General features: G+C 35.8%; 1 protein-coding gene across 1 annotated transcript in view; it reads right to left on the bottom strand.

The window, feature by feature from the left end:
• MARCH5 (membrane-associated ring finger (C3HC4) 5) overlaps positions 1–18,850 on the bottom strand; it is a 60,619-nt gene that overhangs the window by 2,362 nt on the left and 39,407 nt on the right. Inside the window, exons 3-4 of the mRNA XM_006880337.1 lie at positions 5,775–5,905; positions 273–456 (exon numbers count right to left, since the gene is read on the bottom strand). Of these exons, the coding sequence (XP_006880399.1) occupies positions 273–456; positions 5,775–5,905 (315 nt within the window). The remainder of the gene's footprint in view (positions 1–272; positions 457–5,774; positions 5,906–18,850) is intronic.

Genomic DNA, 18,850 nt, shown 5'->3' with positions numbered 1-18,850 from the left:
TTTTTTTTTCTCTCTTCGGAAGGGGAAGCGAGCTGGTGGGGAGGGGTGGGCAGGGAGAAAATTGCGTCAATGAATGAATGGAAATCCAAAACCTCTGTTAAAAAAAAAAAAGACGGAAAAAAAAGATGTAATTTAAAAGTTACCACTGCAATTAAAAAATTTACTTGCCTAAAAAAAAAAAAGAGAACAGCTAAAAAAACCCATTTTTTCCAGTATTTCGAAAGGCAAGATCAGTTTGGCATGTACATTACAATCCAAATTAATGACCTTACCTGGAAATATACTGTTCAAAATCTGTAGTTTATTTGAGTATTTGCGCCACAGTCTGAGCACATAGTCCTCCCAACGAATCATTTTGCCTAATATCAGCATGACAGGAATAGTAGGGAGTCCAATTAAAAGGAATAAAGGATCCGCTCTCTCCATAACATCCAAACCTTCTTTATGACCTACAACCTGTGAAAGAAAAAACATTTCTGAGAATTATCTTGTTATTTATTAAAGGATTTTACATATTTAAATAGAATTTGCTTTATAGAAAATGCAAAACTTCCTAAGAATGTAAAAGGTTTTAAAGAAAAGTTGGACAGTTATCAATTCCAATTTATCTTAACAAATAACTTATCCAGCAAGGGGGAAAACACTCCCGAACTATTTTATACAGTTGTTGTGCACCATCAAGTCAGAACTAACCCATAGCAGATGTTTAAAGTAGGTTTTCAGAGGCAGGTAGGAGAGACATCCACTTCCTAAACAACATGCCTCCAGAAACTCTATGAACATTGACAATGTTGACAGTTGTAGAGGGGCTTCAGGCCTGTGGTTCATAGGGTCGCTGTGGGTCGTGCTTGACTCGAAAGCAATCAACGACAATCACATGGGAGCCAACTGTCCATCCTTTTCCTGCAAAGCAGTTGGTGGATTTGAACCTCATGCCTTCAGGATTGCAGTGAAGATTGTTAGCACTAGGCCACCAGAGTTGCCTTTTATATTCAGTAGAATTTTTTTTTTTATATTCAGTAGAATTTTTAAAAAGTGTTTAAAAAAAGAGTCACTCCGCATTGATTACATGTCAATAGAAAAGTATTGGTTACTGCTTCCATTCCTCTCGTCTGTTTAGTGAAAGGAAATCTTATCTTGGCTATGGGACGGGCTCTACATCCAGGTCCTGTGTGGTACAGCAAGACATGCACTGGGCTAAGTGAAAGGTGATTGGTTTGAATCCACTCCACAGGGCAAAGATCAGACAGCCTGCTTCTGTAAGGAAAATTGTAAGGGGTAGTTCTATTCTGGTTATCAACAGAGCATTGAATTTCCTGTTCTTCCTTCTAGGTGGTATACACAGACAAAGAACAGGGCTAATGTTCACAGATGACTACAAGCTTTCCTAATCTACACCTGGGTATTGGGACTAATTATTTCACAAGAGTTTTAGATCCTAAAGATCAAGAAGGACAAGATTAGTCAGCAGTTTTGAATTTCTATACTATTTCTCCTTCTGGAATCATTTTACACTTGCTAATCAACTTTGGCTCAGTACGTTTCTCTGCATCGCTATGCTGTCTTTATGACTTTCATACTTCTGACTAAGTAATCCCCCTGGCATAGTGGTTAAGCACTTGCTGAGTGGCTAACTGAAATGCAAGTGGTTTGAAAACATAGCCTTGTCCTATGAAGTCCTTTTAAAACCACAGGAGTGGCATCCATTTCCTAAATAACATGGCACTGGAAACATTTTGAACTTTGATTAATGTCAACAGTTGTAAAGGGGCTTCAAGTCTTTTGTTCATAGGGTCACTGAGTTGTGCTTAACTCGAAGATAATCAACAACAACAACAACGTAGTCTGCTTAGTAAAAACGTCTGCTGTGGCATTATGCTTTTATAAGAACTATCTTTATGGGATCAGATTGACAAAATCAACTTGAAATATTAGACAGAAATCTTTAGGGGACAGGGAGCTTATGTAAATAGAGAAGAACAACTAAGAAGGGGGGGGGGAGCTGTACAGCTTCAATGTAATCATTGTAACCAGATGGTATATACAGAAATTGTTGAACTTGTCTATGTTTTACTATTATGTATTTACAACCACAAAATTGAGAAGAGAAAAAATATTGCCTTGAAATTCTATGGAGCAGTTCTATCCTGCCTTTAGTGTTGCTAAGAGTTGGAATCAATGGGATAGCAACAGGTTTTTGTTGTTATTTAGTCAAAGTCTCAATTTCTTACAATCAAAGATATTTCTCTGAGGTATTTTTGTTTGCACTTAAGACACAGGAGAGAGAATAATTTAGAGTCCTGGGCTTTAGACCCGTGTAGGGTTTGTATAGCGGCCCACGGTTTCCTTGACCAACTTGATTGATGAAAGGGCTGAAGAGTACTTTGTATGTATCTTGAAATGAAAGAAAGAAAAACAGAAAAGATAGACTTAAAAGTTACTAAGGATAAAATACACATAAGGAAAGTAAACTTGTAGTTGTTGTTAGATCCTGTAGAGTTGAGTACATCTCATAGTGACTCTATGAACAGATCTGAACCCTGTCTGATTCCAATGCTATCCACACACTCTCTGACACTCTTGAGCCCATTATATAATCCCTGTGTCAATCCACCTGGTCAAAGGTCTTCCTCTTCTTCCACCATGCCCCCACATTCCCAAGTATGATGTCCCTCTCAAATGATAGCCTCTCTTAGCAAAATGCTTAAAGTATGTGAGACAAAGTTTTATTATTGTTGCCTCCAAGGAGCACTCTGGCTGCACTTTCTCCAAGACGTATGTTTGTTCTTCGGACAGTGTATGGGATATTCAGTACTCTTCTCCAACACCACAGTTCAAAGGCATCAATTTTTCTGTCATCCTAATTCACTGTCAAGTAACTTTGTCCATTTAACTTTGGTCAATATAAAACAAGTTAACACCTGTGTGTAATCATGAGTATTTCTGCTCTTACTCTCCATGATTTTAAAACATGATTATTACATACGAAAATATTATTTTATGTTTGATTGTGATTACAGTGAAAGTTTACCAATTATTTGGATGTTCAATTACACATTTTGTGTTAGAACATTAATTAAAATTAATATAATCAATAAATTATTATATATCTTATCATCCCTTTATTGTATGTTGCCTATCCCTTCATCCCACTTAACAATTTATTATTTTTTACTTTTTTCCTCATCTCTGGTAATGATTTAGGAATGATTGCATCTGTTTGTAAACCTTTCCATAGCTTTTTGTAATAGTGAACTTATACAATAATTGTCCTTTTGTGACTGATTTAAGCCTTCTGAATAATTTCCTCTAGATTCATCCTTGTTATACAGTTAAATGAAATTTTTTCAGTGCTGTATAATACTCAACTGTACAAATGTACCACAGTTTATTTAATCATTTGTTTAATAACAGACAATGGGTTGTTGTCATCTCTTTGCTATTATAAATAATGCTAGTCAACCTCAGTGCACATATCAGTTTGTGCTCCTGCTCTTACTACATACCTAGTAGTGAGAATAAGAAGCTGTGGCTGGAGGGAGACAGTCAGAAGGCCTCACAGTAGGATGAAGTAAGATTGTAGGGAGGACCTTAAATATCAAATCAGGCTAAGGAAATGGAGTCTTCTTCGTGAAGCCTAAATTTTCCCCAGTGCATTCATGACAAAACATGTTTTATTATTTATGATTCCTTTTAGCAGCTGTGTCCAGAGTTTCATTACGTCATAAACATTTTATGAAGCAAAGCCTCACAATATTTTGTCTCACTGTGATTCTACATGGAGCAACTTTGCATCCTTTTTTCTTTTATTCCCATTCTAATTTATACTTAAGAAAAGGAAAGTAAATCATCTACAAACTACATGTTAATGAATACTGAGCTACCTAAAGATTAAATATAAACAAACCAATAAAATAAAAATTAAATAATTTAGGTGCTGACCTTAAAAAAGCAATACTTAAAGCAGGAGAGTTGGTAAACTGTGAAATGTTGAAGGTATAGTTCTTTTTTTTTATTGTCATTTAAGAGTTAATTCAGGGGAGCTCTGGTGGCCTAGTGGCAAGGAGCTGCAACTACAATCCCAGAGGCGCACGGTTCGAATCCACCAGATGCTCTGCCGGGAAAGGAGGGATCCACCAGATGCTCTGCTGGGGAAGGAGGGACAATCTCCTCCTGTACCAGTCAGATGTGATTTGACGGTACATGCACACAAAAATAAAATAAAAAAAAAAGTTAATTCATTTTCTACTCAATAATTTATAAGTATTTTGTTTTGTAACATTAGTTGCAATTCCCTCTATGGAAAAGCACTCTTCCACATCCTTCTCTGACTATATCCATACTTCCTTCTTGTCTTCTGTGATTTGTTAGGGGACAAATGCTACTCTTTTTATCTCACATGGTTAACTGTTTTGAGGGATACATTCCTCATGAGTATTAATATTAATTTTACAGGTGATCCCTGAATAGGTATTGTTAGTTTCAGGTTCGAGGGTTGCTAAGGGCCACAGTTTTGGTAGTTCCACCAGAACGTATTATTTTAAGATTTATTTGGATGGATGAATTGGAAGAAGAGAATAAATGAAACCAATCAACAGATTCGTTTAGCCATTCAGAGATGATGGTAGAGTAACAAGAAGTCAGGTGATAAGAGAGAAAACCAAGAAGCCATGGATGAAAGACAAAGAAAAATGGGGGGAAACTATCTATATTTGATGAGTGAATAGGACGATGAAGGAGTAAAAAGCAGCCCTAAGATGTAGACGTAAAGTGAGTAGATGACCAAATAAAAATTTCAGACATGGACAAACTGTAATGGGATAAAAACTTAGGTTTCAAGTGAGAAGAAAACAAGTTTGCTAGGGAGCTCAATGGTAAGAATCTGTGTTGCAATCCTGAAGGCACGTGGTTTGAATCCACTAGCTGCTCAGCTGGTGGAAGGGCAATCTCCTCCCGTGTAATTACTGCTTGTTAAAACTCACTGCAGGGTCAGCTATTGGTTGTTTCAGACTCGATGGTACACACAAGAACTACAGCAGAGTGTGAAGTCATAAGAGGTTGTTCAAAGGGAAGTATCAAGCTCCAAGTTCAGGATGCAACTTGGGGGGAAAGATAAGGCCAAAGATACAAACACAAATAATACAGAAACGGTAACTACAAATTTTAAACAAAATGGTATAAAGAGAGAACAGTACAGAATCTGGGATTAAATCTTGAAATTTAGTCAAATTTTCATCAATAGCTCTTTACTGTAGTGAAAAATGGAAAGCAAGTTATTGTCCATAAGCATGATTCTGGTTAGTAGTTAAAATTCCTTCTGTAGATTAACATGCAGCTGAAAAGAAGAATGAGGATGCTTTCTACGTACTTCTTATTTGACTAGCTCTCCATGGCTCACTGTTTTTGGGGAAAAAAATGGGATGCAGTTATTGTACCCTTCTGGATTTTAAAAAATAAGTGAGAAGAATTTATTTTTGCTCACCAATGTAAGGTTGTTTAGGTTTTTGGGTTTGTTTTTTTTTTTTTTAAAAAAACACCAAAACAAAACCCCCCCAAAATGAACCTAACAATAGTGGTTAACTGGTAAAGTAAGGAAAAATCCAGGTAAATGTAGGCGAGTGAAAGACATCCTTGGATGGCTTTTTATATATTTTCTTATTTTTAAGCCTTGCAAGTACTATTACTTATTAGAAAATCATAAATTCCTAACAAAGTCTGTTTAATAGATCACCACACCAAAAGCAGTTATCACTGAATAGAGAAAAATAGTGAACCTGCATCACTGTCACTGCTCCATAAGTCACAGCTGTCCAATAGATAGAGCCAACCATTATCCCCGCTGCAGCAAATGGACAGGCTTTTGAGATCAGTCTATCTGCAAGATCCAGGACGTAAACAACTGGACCTATAATATAAAAAACAAGTTTCAACACAAAGTGGACTTTTTTTTTTTAAATGACCTGTAAAATATTTTCCACAAGCTAAAATATTTTTATGAATATGGATGTCCTGATATTGTAGGAATAATTGTTATAAATGTGAAAGAAAAAGGTTTATAATTTCTTAGTCATCTGCAGGTACAGCTAAGTTTTATTTCTTAAATTCTAGGGTATGATCTGTTAAGTAATCCACAAATAAGTGACATACCCACCTCATTTCTAATTCTTAATCACACTGGCTATTGAAGAGTGAAATAGTCAATTCACCTTACTCTTTCAGAATAGTTTTGAGGAACAATTAGATTCTCGATCACTTGGTAAGACCACACTTCTCTAACTTTCTGCATTATTTCTCTGATATGGTGTGCAATGGTACCCAGTGTTATTTTCTTGTAGTTACATAAAGATAATCATCCTTGCCTTTATGTCATGATACCAGCTTTTAAAGCATTCTCTTGACTTAGTAGTCATATTTTCTTTTCCATATTCTTCACACAAACCATCACTTGAAATATTTTCTATGACTGTATGAAGTTTATTACCTACCTTCTGGGGGTTTACAATCTAAAGGAGCCTTTTGTACACCAAAGTAATTTTTCATTGTATAAAGAAACTTAAAGAGAATAAATATAATAAAACATGTAAGAACAAGGCATCCATCCACAGCCCTTGTTCAAGAGCTCCGTGATCTTTGGAGCCAGTAGTATCACTAATTACTATGTAGAAATCACATCATGAAGTAGAAAGAACTTTAGGAAAGATGTCAAAGGGTAAATCATTTAAATGCAGCATTTTTACTTATTACTGTCATGCTCTAACTTACATATCCTTTAAAATTATTATATATCTTCTGGGACCAAGGAGGTATAGTAAACTCAGTTTAGTGCATACTCATTTTTCATCACCTAATAATAATACGACTATATGTTACAGCAGAGGCATGTCAATTATCACTATTATTTAATCTCAGAGTTTAATCCTCAAAATACATTAATTTGCTAGTGAATAAGGAAAGCTCCCTCAAATGCTTCTATTAAAAGCTAAAGACTATAGATACATTAAATCTCAGCAACTTAGTCCCATATTCTCTACTGTTAATTCTTTAACCACAAAATTGATGCCACAAAAGAACACCTACAAACTCCTTCCAGGACATGTTTTTACCTACTAACCTCCTATTTATTTAAAGTCAATCCCACTCCACACCACCTCAAGGCTACAGCTTCAGCAGTGTTGGGCTACCAACTGAAATGGTGGCTGTTTGAACTCACCAGCTACTCTGTGGAATAAACATGAGCAGTCTGCTCCTTTTAAGATTTACAGCCTTGTAAACCTGATAAAGCAGTTTTAATTCTGCCCTGTAAGGCCATTATGAGAATCAACTTGATGGCAGCGAGTCCTACTTTATTTTCTCCTACTTTTTACCAGATCATTGCCAAATAATTGTGTTACTTATCTAACACACAACACACCTGCAACCCTCTAAAAACCTTTTTTTGATCCACAAAAACATTTTCTACATTACTTATATTTCTATCATAACTTATTCAAGGTCTTTAACAACCTCCATATAACTAATGATCTAACTCAATCATCATCTTATTTAGTTTTCAATGACTGACATGGGTAATTGATCCCTCCTTTCTGTTGGACATGTGGTTTTTCATTTGGTTTCCAGGACATCATCATTATCACTAGGTTTTCTCTTAATCTCACCACCTGTTCATTTTTTTAGTTTCCTTTGTTAGTTTTCCTCCTCTTAAACTCAACCCGCATGGCCAACCTCTACCTCATCACATCACTTTTTAAATTCCTCTTCCTGTGCAATGTGTAGCCTCTAAAATCCTGCTGGCAGGTCAGCTATGAGTCGGTTCTGGTTCAGTGTCAATGTGTGAGAAAGTGAGAGAGAGTGGACATGTGCACTCTCTGCTCTTTCATAGAACTAGAACACAAATGTCAAAAGGAAAGGCCCTTTTCCTTTGTTCATGGATTCATTCCAACTGCTTCTGAATCTTATTTGTTGAATGCAAGTCTCTATTGAGATATTTATTTAAAACTATAACAAACTATATACCTACTCTAAGTTATAAGACTAATGTCTATTCAGTCAGAATTACAATTATCAGGTAATAAGTTAGTTTATATACTTCCAATGTTTTGTCTACTCTCTTCCAACAAAGTATTTATATTTTATAATAATTCCTTACTCTCATATTTGCCACTTTTAGCACAGCCCCAGTCCATAACCTATTATTTTAAATAAAATCACTTTTAGTTTGTCTACGGCATTTGCAGATAATAGATCATACTGTGGTGAAGACATTACTCCTATTTCTATACAGGAATGAAGTAACGCAATTCCTAAAGAGTAATTAATCATTTTGGATAAATACAAAATTTCCAAAGTAATCTATTATCACTACTTTTATCTTTTACAAATAAAGACAATATACAAAAGTTTGGATTTTCTTTCCTAGGAAGATTTCATAAAGTTCTAATATAATGAACTCAATTTTCCCCCGTAGATCATTGAGTAGAAGAGAACAAGCTAAAAACCCAGAAACATTTCTATACCCTTTAGAAAACTTTCTATTCCTTGACTTACATGCAAGATGTGTCAGGTTAAATGAAGTCATTGGCTGCACTATTCTACATGCACTGGCCCCTTATTTTATTTGCTCTTTGACAGTTTTTTTCCCTAGGCTTTTGTCTTTATTTTGCCTAAATGTCTCAAGGCTCTTCCACACAAAATAGCCCATGATTAGTCAAATATTTAAAGGGTGATAAAAACCTTATGGTAAAGATAACAATAATAAACTGCTAGACAGCAGAGGAATTTTTGAGAGCTTAAGATTATCTAGGCAACCTATAGATTATCTGCAAAATTATGAAAATAATTTCCAGACATCCTTTCTTTTTTGGAAGCTTTTTATATAGTTGTTATGTGCTGTCGAATCACTTAAGACTCATAACAACCCTATGTACAAAAGCCCTAAACCCTGCTCTATTCTGTGCCAACCTTATTGTCTCTGACACAACTACTCCCATTACCCCAATCACTGAATTGATCCATCTCATCGAGGTTCTCCCTCATGATTTGGGGTGATAATCTAGGGAAAATGCTACAGTCACTAGATTTTCTTGTAGTAAAATTACAACACAAGAAAGACAAGGGCCACGCCCTAGAAAACCTCCTCTAATGCAAAAGAAGATATCAGAATAAATGCATCTCAAATATTTAAATGCATAAAAAGGTTTAATATTTTAAAAAGTTAATGAAATTTTAATGCCAGGCTTTGTCACTTAAGTTTTCAATAGTACTGTAATTTTTTTACACAATGCAGACAACTGAAAGAAAATCTGTTCTTAAAGAAAAGTTCTGAAAATTCAATAATATAAAGAGAACAATTTGTTGTTGTCAGGTACTGTCTATTTGATTTTGACTCATAATGAACTCATGTGACAGAGAACAAACTGCCGACAGGGTTTCTGAGTCTGCGGCCTTGACAGAAGCAGATCTGCAGGTGGGTTCAAATTGGCAACCTTTTGGTTAGTAGTCAAGAGCTTAAGTGTTATACCATGAGGGCTCTATATAAGAGAATAATTACATTCTCTATAAGAGAATATTTTGGGTAAATAAAATTTTTCACATTTCAAATTTGAGTAACATTTTAAAAGAGCTGAGTTGGAACTACTCAGAAGCTGTAAAGCTCATGTTTATTGGGAATAAAAAGAATAAATTTTTTTCTGATGGACACTGAAAAATAAATTTGCTGTACTCATGATTCAAATTCAAGGTTAGGTCTGAATAGTTGTTACAAGGTTAGGTATTGATTTATTTCCTTTCAGGGAAAGGGGCTCATCCAGTTGGGATGTAACTTTCTAATAAATACTTACTTTTTACACTAAAAAAACAACAACAAACAATCTTGGAAGATTAAGAAAAGAAAAAAGAATGGTCAAGTAATTCTTACGTGTTCAACATTCACTGGCATTATTTACAATAATATCTAGAACATCTGGTACATTTCTCTGGGATACAAAGGTACCTTCAAAAAGATCTATGATTAATTAATGAGACGTTTAAGTTCTATTATATTACTAAGTCTGAAGCTCCTAAAAAACAGCATAATATGATATGTAAATGCTTTAAAAAGTTTTTATAAGTTCCAGAGAAAAAAATGATTTACATTTACAGTAATATTTTTGTGACATAGCCAATGTTTTATATTTAATAAGCAAGCCAGACTAAGAGAAGTCACTCAAATTCCCAGGAATTTTGGTTTGCTTTTTCTTTTGCACTGAACTGGTTTCAACCTATACTCAGCTCAAATATCAACCTGCAAAAGTAAAATACCAATCCCTCTCTGATAATGACAACCATCCAGAAATGCAGATTCTTTAGGTAATCAAGAGTCCAATATAATAATTCTGAATGTCTCTTGTCTCCAAGTCATCTTTGTTTTGCTACTTCTAGAATACCCTGTCCCTAACTATACATTTGTATTATAATTCAAATTCCCAAGCAAAACTATCCTAATTTGACCAGCACTGACTAACTCCTCTAGCCCACTCTATCTGAACAACCATGTCCCGTGAGTCTCCCTTTATACACTACCCCACAAAATGCACTTACCCCTTTGCTTGTACTTAATGTTAGTACTTTATATTCTTGTTCAATGTTTGTTCAGTTGTCTCAATATCCTTTATGTCTGTCCATGTCAGCATCATCTTAGACTGAAAACTCCCAGGGGGCAGGGGCCATGTCTGTTTAATTCGTTTTGTACAGTGCCTAGGATAGAACCATGTACAGATAGGTGCTTAAAAAATGTTTTCTGATGATGACTGACATCACTTGCAGGGACCCTCTAGGTCACAGCTATCTCAGCACATGGTACTTGGCAGAATGTTAGGGCACTTTGGCCTGTTCCACAGGGTGTTGGGATTTACGGAAGAGGGCTAAGTTGCAGTACTCTGGAAGGTTTTGGACTTAGCAGTTGTTAAAATAGACTTTTTTTTAAAAAAAAAAATAAATAAATAAAATTATATGATCCCAACTGAACAATTGTGGTTATTACTGAAGGTATTCACAGCACAACAATCATCTCATTAAGAGTTAAGAATATGTGGAATTCTGATGGAATAGTGAAGAGTTACCTTTCTAGCATTTATCACTATCATGAACATAAAACTTTGTAGTCTAGGTCTAAAAGCCTCAAATAAGCTTAGTTAAGTATCATCTTTGATAGCTCTACTTGTAGACTAAAAGGTTTTATCTTTCATATATAAGAACAAATATCCTACAAATGCAGGTTTTAAGTTACCCGGATTAACAATAAAGATTAAATAATGGATTGTACACAGAGAAATGTTTGTAGATCATTTTTTGGATAGTCAAACAAATAATAATCAACTCAAAGTAAGCCAAACCAATCCCAAAGTCCTGAGGAATAAAATAATCTAAAACCAACGTAGATAAGTACTATTTCTCCAAATCTGTGTGTGTATGACAGGGGTCGGGGTGGAGTGTGGGAGGACAAGAGAGAGAAAGAGACAGAGAGAGTGAAAGACTCAGACACACACACACACACACACAGACTGAGAGAGTACGAGAAACCTCCTCCTCTGCTCACCACCTCCTGTGCCTTGGAACCTGGCGCGGGGGTGGCGGGTGGTAGCTATGAGTCAGTTCTGACTTAGCTACAATGAATTTTAGTACTGTGAGCAGTAACTAAAGCAAATCATAGTTCTTTATGATTATATAGTTTGTGTAAATAAAACACTTAAGGAATAGTTCATAGGATAGTGGTGGGCTATAACGTCATCTATAAGTACGTATTAAGCACCTATTGTACATACAGCATTCTGTTGTTGTTTGCTGTTATGTGCCGTCGAGTCGCTTGCGACTCATAGCGACCCTATGTACAACAGCCCTAAACACTGCTCTGTCCTGCGCCAATCGCACGGTCTCTGACACTCCCATCCCAATTATCCCAGTCACTGAATCAATCCACCTCATAGAGGGCCTTCCTCTCCTGCGCTGTCCCTCCATCCTCCCAAGCATGATGTCCTTCTCCAAGGACCGGTCTCTCCTCACAACATGTCCAAAGTATGTTAGACGGAGCCTCAGAATCCTTGCCTCCAAGAAGCCACCCGGTTTAACCCTTTCCAGGACAAATCTCTTTGTTTTCCTAGCAGTCCATGGTATTCTCAATACTCTTCTCCAGCACCACAGCTCAGAGGCATCAATTCTCCTTCTATCCTCCTTGGTCATTGTCCAACTCTCTGATGCATAACAAGTGATTGCGAAGACCATGGCCTGTACCAGATGCACCTTAGTCTCCAGAGAGACACCATTGCTCTTGAGTACTTTAGAGAGGTCCCTAACAGCAGACTTTCCCATGGCAATGCGCCTTTTAATTTCCTGGCTGCTGGTGCCAAGACTGTTGACTGTGGAGTCAAGCAAACTAAAGCTGTGTATAGTCTCAATCTCTTCACCATCCATCCTGATGCTGCCAATTGGTCCAGTGGTGAGAATCTTTGTCTTCTTGACATTGAGCCTCAATCCATATTGTAGGCTGCAGTCCTTGACCCTCTGCAGCAGGTGCTTCAGGTCCTCTTCAGTTTCAGCAAGCAGGGTTGTGTCATCTGCATAACGCAGGTTGTTGATAAATCGTCCACCAATCTTGACCCCACATTTCTCCTCATAGAGCCCAGCCTCCTGGATAATCTGTTCTGCATATAGGTTGAACAGGTATGGAGACAGGATGCATCCCTGGCATACGCCTTTCCCAATTTTGAACCATGCAGTGTTCCCCTGATCTGTTCTGAAGACTGCCTTCTGGTCCAAGTATAGGTTTCGCATTAGAACGATCAAGTGTTCTGGGATTCCCATTCTTCTCAGAGTCAGCCATAGTTTGTTATGATCCACACAGTCAAATGCCTTTGCATAGTCAATGAAACACAGATAGACATTCCTCTGGTATTCTTTGCTTTCAGCTAAGCTCCATCTAACATCAGCTACAATATCCCTAGTACCACACCCCCTTCTAAACCCAGCCTGGACTTCTGGTAGTTCTCTGCTGATGTGTGTGCATTAATAAAGGCATAAACACAATTTAATGCACTAGCACCTTTGCTTCTAAGGCACATGCAATCTAGTTAGGGAGAAAAAAAATATGTAACAAACACATACTAAATAATGGGAAAACTTTAAGGCAGAACAAAGAATTGTATGATACTATGATGCAAATTATACAGATGAATATAAAGGAAATCTTAGGTATTAATTAAAGGAGGTAAGGATACAAAAAGAGTGTTGTTTTTTGTGTTGTATGTGTGTTTACTTATTTTTCAAAGAAGTATACCTTGACCTGGATTTGAAGACGATCTTATAAAAATGAAGATCATTTCTAAGTGGACATGTGAAGTCCACATGTAAAGTACATGTGAAAAGGGAAAAAAATAAACTGGGCATATTACGATGACTTGCCTAAATGGAGACAGAGACTGTTTTAGTCAAAAGGTTTATACATAAAAAACTTCGATATATAAAAGTTGACATATAATAAAGAATCAGTCATTTCAAGAAAGTTTGTGAAGTACAATCCATAGTGAGTAGGAAGCAAGATTCTGGTGAGAGAAATGCTAAAATGAAAAAAGATCATTTTAGGAAGATTAATTATATCACAGATGATTTAAAAATCAGAATAAACAAGATCTACTTTGTGTTGGAAGTAAAAAAGAATATAAAGAGAAAGCAGTATCAGTGTCAAGAGGCTTAACATATAAAGGGATAAGTCAGGAAAGGATCAATGAATACTTCAAGAAATACCAGAGCAGAGGTAATGCTTCAAGTACCAGAGCAGAGGTAATGCTCTGTTTTCTTTTTGGAGGAAGACATCTATGCATTCAACTCTTTTAATCTCAAAGGTTTTAAAAACTTGTTTAAAGTATGATGAAATACCCACAAACATCAATCATCATTAATCTAGCATCATTAATTAAACACGTACTATATAGATACCAAGTAAATATATACTATCTTTTCTTTAAATGCATTTATTTTTTAAAAGTAAAATTTCCCATGACCTTTTCATTAATCAGGTTTTTTTTTAATAAAACCTATTTCCAGCCTCAAATAATGCTGACAGCTTCACTCATTTCTACATCCTTTCAGCACCAGGAATATAGTGAAAACAATTTTGTGAACTACATTATTATTGTTTGATACTAACTCTCATGCTACAAGCAGCACAGGAGTTAGTTTCAATTACTTTCCCTCCTTTTATGACCATCTAGACCACAATTTTTTTTAAAATAAAGAGAAAAACCATAGGATATATTTAAATTCATGAAATGTCATCTTAAAGAAAGTAAATATGCCATTACAGTTTGTTTAATTTTCTTCTCTTTCTATGAGAAGCTGCATATGAGTCACAGCAAGGCAGGTTAAGAATTAGGGTAGGCTGTGTGAAGTCGGACAAACAGCTCTTTGTATGATGATATTATCCACCTCAGAGCTACTGTGATAACTAAGATAAAATAGACAAAATTCCGAGTATAGTACTTAGTTTTACAACAAAGTTTTACAGTTTTACACAACTGCCTTGCTTTACCAGGTCTTGGAAGTTTTTTGACAAGGCATTCTCTAATAGTGAAAAAGCTTTTCACTATTAAATTTTCCATTCTCTGATGGATTCCTGCTTTATACAGGTTCTTGTTTTCTCAGATTTTACTGTACTGAGTAGCAATCAATGCTAGCTGTTCTCTTTCTCTCTCTCTCGTGTGTGTGTGTGTGTGTGTGTGTGTACTGTCAAATTGGATCCGACTGGTACAGGAGAAGATTGTCCCTCCTTTCACAGCAGAGCATCTGGTGGATTTGAACAATGTGCCTCTGGGCTTGCAGTGTGTCTTCTTGCCACTAGGCCACTAGAACGCTAGCTATTCTTGAAGTTTTTAATTCAGCACATAAATATAGCTAAGTACGATAGGACTATGGAGTAGGGAAACATGGCATAAGAAAAAACTTTTAAGGCTCTAAGAGTAGTCGTTATATAATTTTAAGAAGTAAAAGGGGTAGCTTAGAGACAGGAAGAAAAGAGCCTTAATTTTCATCAACTTTTAGTATCTTTTGAATTGTGTACTGAGGGATGTGTGTATGATTTTTAAAATTAAGTTAAAAATCAGTAGCAACTCACAACTGGAATAAAAGAAGGAATATTTTAGCATCTTGTTGTTGTTGCTGTTTAATGCAGTCGAGTCATAGCCGACTCATAGCGACCCTATGAATGAACAGCCTGAGCACTGTTCGTACATAGTTTCCAGAGGCAAGTCATTTTAGCATCTTAGGTTAAATAAAAATTAGTTTCTCTTCTATTAGGCCTGGCAAGAAGCAGAGGGGAAAAATCCAGAGGGCTAGAGTTGTAGCTATCTGGACTCACATATTTATATATAGTCATACAATAAAAAGAAATAAGCAAACAATGCCTGAGTAAGTGTTGAGTTTTAATCATTGTTAGAGTAGAAGAGATTAACTGTATACTGATAACAAAATGTTGGCAAAGCAGGCACTCCAATACACTGCTGTAAATAAAACCACAAGGTAGTAAAAATGTTAAAGGGAACTTTCCCCCTAGTTTCTTTACTGCAGGCAGTTTGCATTTCTCTCAGGCCAAAGGTACTGTTAAGCAATTTTTCTCCCTCTGCTACCACTCTCTAACAACTCCCTTTCCTTGCATCTTAGGCCTACTAGTAGTAATGGTTTCTTTTCTTTGGGATTCCCCCCCCCCCATTTTCTTTCTCTGTGTTGGTGAAGAAACAGGGAGGGAGGAGAAAGAAATGAAATACAACAAAACCAAAAAACTGGAGAAGAATGGTTGTCTTCAACTAAAGAAACTAAGTGGCTGACAGTTGTTATAGAGGAAACATTTTTTAAAAAAACCATACCATAGTCTGTATTTTTAAATTATTTAAATATATGCCCAGCAACACAAATATTTGAAAGAAAGAAAAAGACATGACCATTTATTAGCGTAAGCATTCTGCTTCTTGGTCATGTCTCTCTTTTTTTCTAGTAGCACCCAATCACAGAATATTGTCCCTATTTATATTTTTTTCAGAGCGGAGTTTAGGGCTGTGTACACAGGGTCGCTATGAGTCACAAGCAACTCGACAGCATATAAAAACAACAACAACACATAACGTGCTCAGAGGAGGATCCAACAAGAAAGATTGATAAACACGGTGACTTAACAATGTATGCTTAAGTATACCACAGATGACAAGCACGGCACAGGACAAGTCAGGATTCAGGGCTGTTGCTTAGAGGGGTCAATATGAGTTGTAGTCAACTCAATGGTACACACCAACACCACCGAATTTAATGATAGTTATCTCATATCTATACTCTTCTTAATAGTTCTAATGGTATTTGAAACTGCAGGTCACATATAGAGATCAATTCTTTGAAAGAGACATCATGTTTAGAAAAATAGAGGATCAGCAAAAGAGAGAAAGAACTTCAGTAACATGAACTGACACTGATTGTAATGACAGACTTCAGCACAGCTCAGATTTTGAGGGCTGCACACAAATGAGCTGGGTTTTGATGTGCTCTACCATGAGTCTTCCTGAGTCAGAGTAGCCTCAACAGCACCACCACTACCAGTTTATTTATATATGGTCTAGTAGCCCATTCACTCAATGACAGTTGAAGAAACACAACTTAAATCCTCACTTTTCCATCTACTTGTTAAAAGCTCATGGGTTTCTATTAATTAAGTTTGCACAGTCTCTTTGCTCATCTGTACAATAGGACAATATTTGCTGTGATAGCAATTGTTATCAATGGAAATAGTATATAACAAATATAAGTTTATAACAAATATAAGCAAAATCTTTAATAAATCTTATTTTACTATATTCTCCAAGCGAAGTCTTACCCCCAAGAACTAAGCCTCATTCTCTCTCTCTCCTAATCTTTATAGTCACTTGTTATTTGGGAAGAAAATCAAGACGCAAAATCTGCAATACAAATTTAACCTGAAAGTCACCTAAGAAGTTATTATTACTTTATTAAGACATGACTTAACCAAATTAATTGGAAACGTGAAAACTAAATGGTTATACTTGTATCCTGGCCAAGTGATTTTAACTTATACTCTACAATGGAAGTAATAACACATCATTACTATTTTTAGTAAATTAATAATCCTCATTGATTTCATCATGTCAATACATATCTCAAGAAAGTAAATTTCTCAACAGTAATTCAAAAGCAATTGAACTATGGACTAATTTTTTTTTTCATATTCCTCTGAAATAATGATTCTCCATATTGAAGTCAGATTAAATTTCTTAATTAAAAAAGACAATATAGCTTTTTATGAAATCATGCTTTTCTAAGAAAAAGTATCAAGCGAAAATAATTATAACTGTCTAAAAGGATAAGGAGAAAGAAGGGAACAAAAAAAGAATGCAAACAGACTGCAAACACAGTCACTTGAGAAAATTCTGGGAATTAACTAAAAGGCAAAAGAATTCAATGAGTGTTGATTTAAGGGGAAAAAAACCAACCCTGACATTTAAATTTGTCTTAATCCCATCCTCTTCTTCATTTTAACCTGATTCCCCAGGTGATTCTTATCCATTGGGAATGTTGTTAAAAAAAGTGTAGAGTCTGACTCAGTTTATCTGAAGTGCAGAAAAGAAAATTCTTGGAAGGGGGTAAGGCTGTGGCATAGAATGAAACTCTGGTTGTATAAACAAAGTTTTGGATTTCTTTTAAAGAATAGAAAAGACCCTAATTAAGAAGGCACAACAATTTATGTACATAATTTCAAATTCAATTCATATCTGACGCTCCAGCAAGTTTTCAGAGCCTGTAAATTGAATGGGAGGAGACTATCCATTATACTTGGAGATATAACACCTCACTTTTAATAATGGATAAAGTATCCATTTTCTTGCAATAGTGAATAATGCTGCTTTGAACATTGGTGTACAAGTCTCTGTTTGTGCCTCAGTTCTCATTTTCTCAGGGTATATTCCAAGAAGTGGAATAGCTGGGTCATACGGAATATCTATGTTCAGCTTTTTGAAGAAGTGCAAAACTGCCTTCCTGAATGGTTGCACCATTTTACAATCACACCAACAAAGTATAAGAGTTCCTTTCTCACCACATCCTCTCCAATATTTATTACTTGCTGCCCTGTTAAACTTTGCCACTGTTACTGGAGTGAGATGGTACCTCATTGTGGTTCTGATTTACATCCCTCTTATTGCCAGTGACGGGGCGGCGGGGATGTGGAGGGGGGAGTTTTATACAATTTAATGGGGGGTGGGACATAGTGGATGAATCTCTTCTGAAAAACAATGTATTCAAATTTTGTAAATAAACTAGTATAATAAAAAATAGATAAGATACAAGATCATACACGAACAACTGTGTATGATTTAAGATATCAAATTTGGTATGTTTAGAAACAACTGAGTTTTTGTAATTATTTCAGGATTTTTGTATTGCTTTATGTCCTAACATATTTTTTTGTTAACTATTGCCTGATCTATAAAATCATTAATGAGAAAAAAAAAGATAGATCAATGAGGAAACAAAAGACTTGAAAATACAATAAGCCAACTAGATATCAACAGAACAGTTGGTAATGGATGAACATACATTCTTTAAGTGCAACTGAAATAATCATGCTGATTCAGTAGTTAGAAAACATGGACTTGGTGACAGAAATGGAGCTGGAGAGAGAATGATCTAATTTTGCACAATGACTTATTCATAGCAAATACATTTTTTAAGAGACATAAACGCAGTTTATATACCTGGATTTCACCTGATGGTATGCATAGGAATCAGATCGATTACATCTGTGGAAAGAACCGCTGGAGAAGCTCAA

Source organism: Elephantulus edwardii, unplaced genomic scaffold (genome assembly GCF_000299155.1).
Source record: "Elephantulus edwardii isolate Elephantulus edwardi_28Jun2011 unplaced genomic scaffold, EleEdw1.0 scaffold00007, whole genome shotgun sequence".
Lineage (NCBI taxonomy): Eukaryota > Metazoa > Chordata > Mammalia > Macroscelidea > Macroscelididae > Elephantulus > Elephantulus edwardii.
Note: the sequence above shows the minus strand (reverse complement) of the source record. Positions and strands in the feature narration are given on the sequence as shown.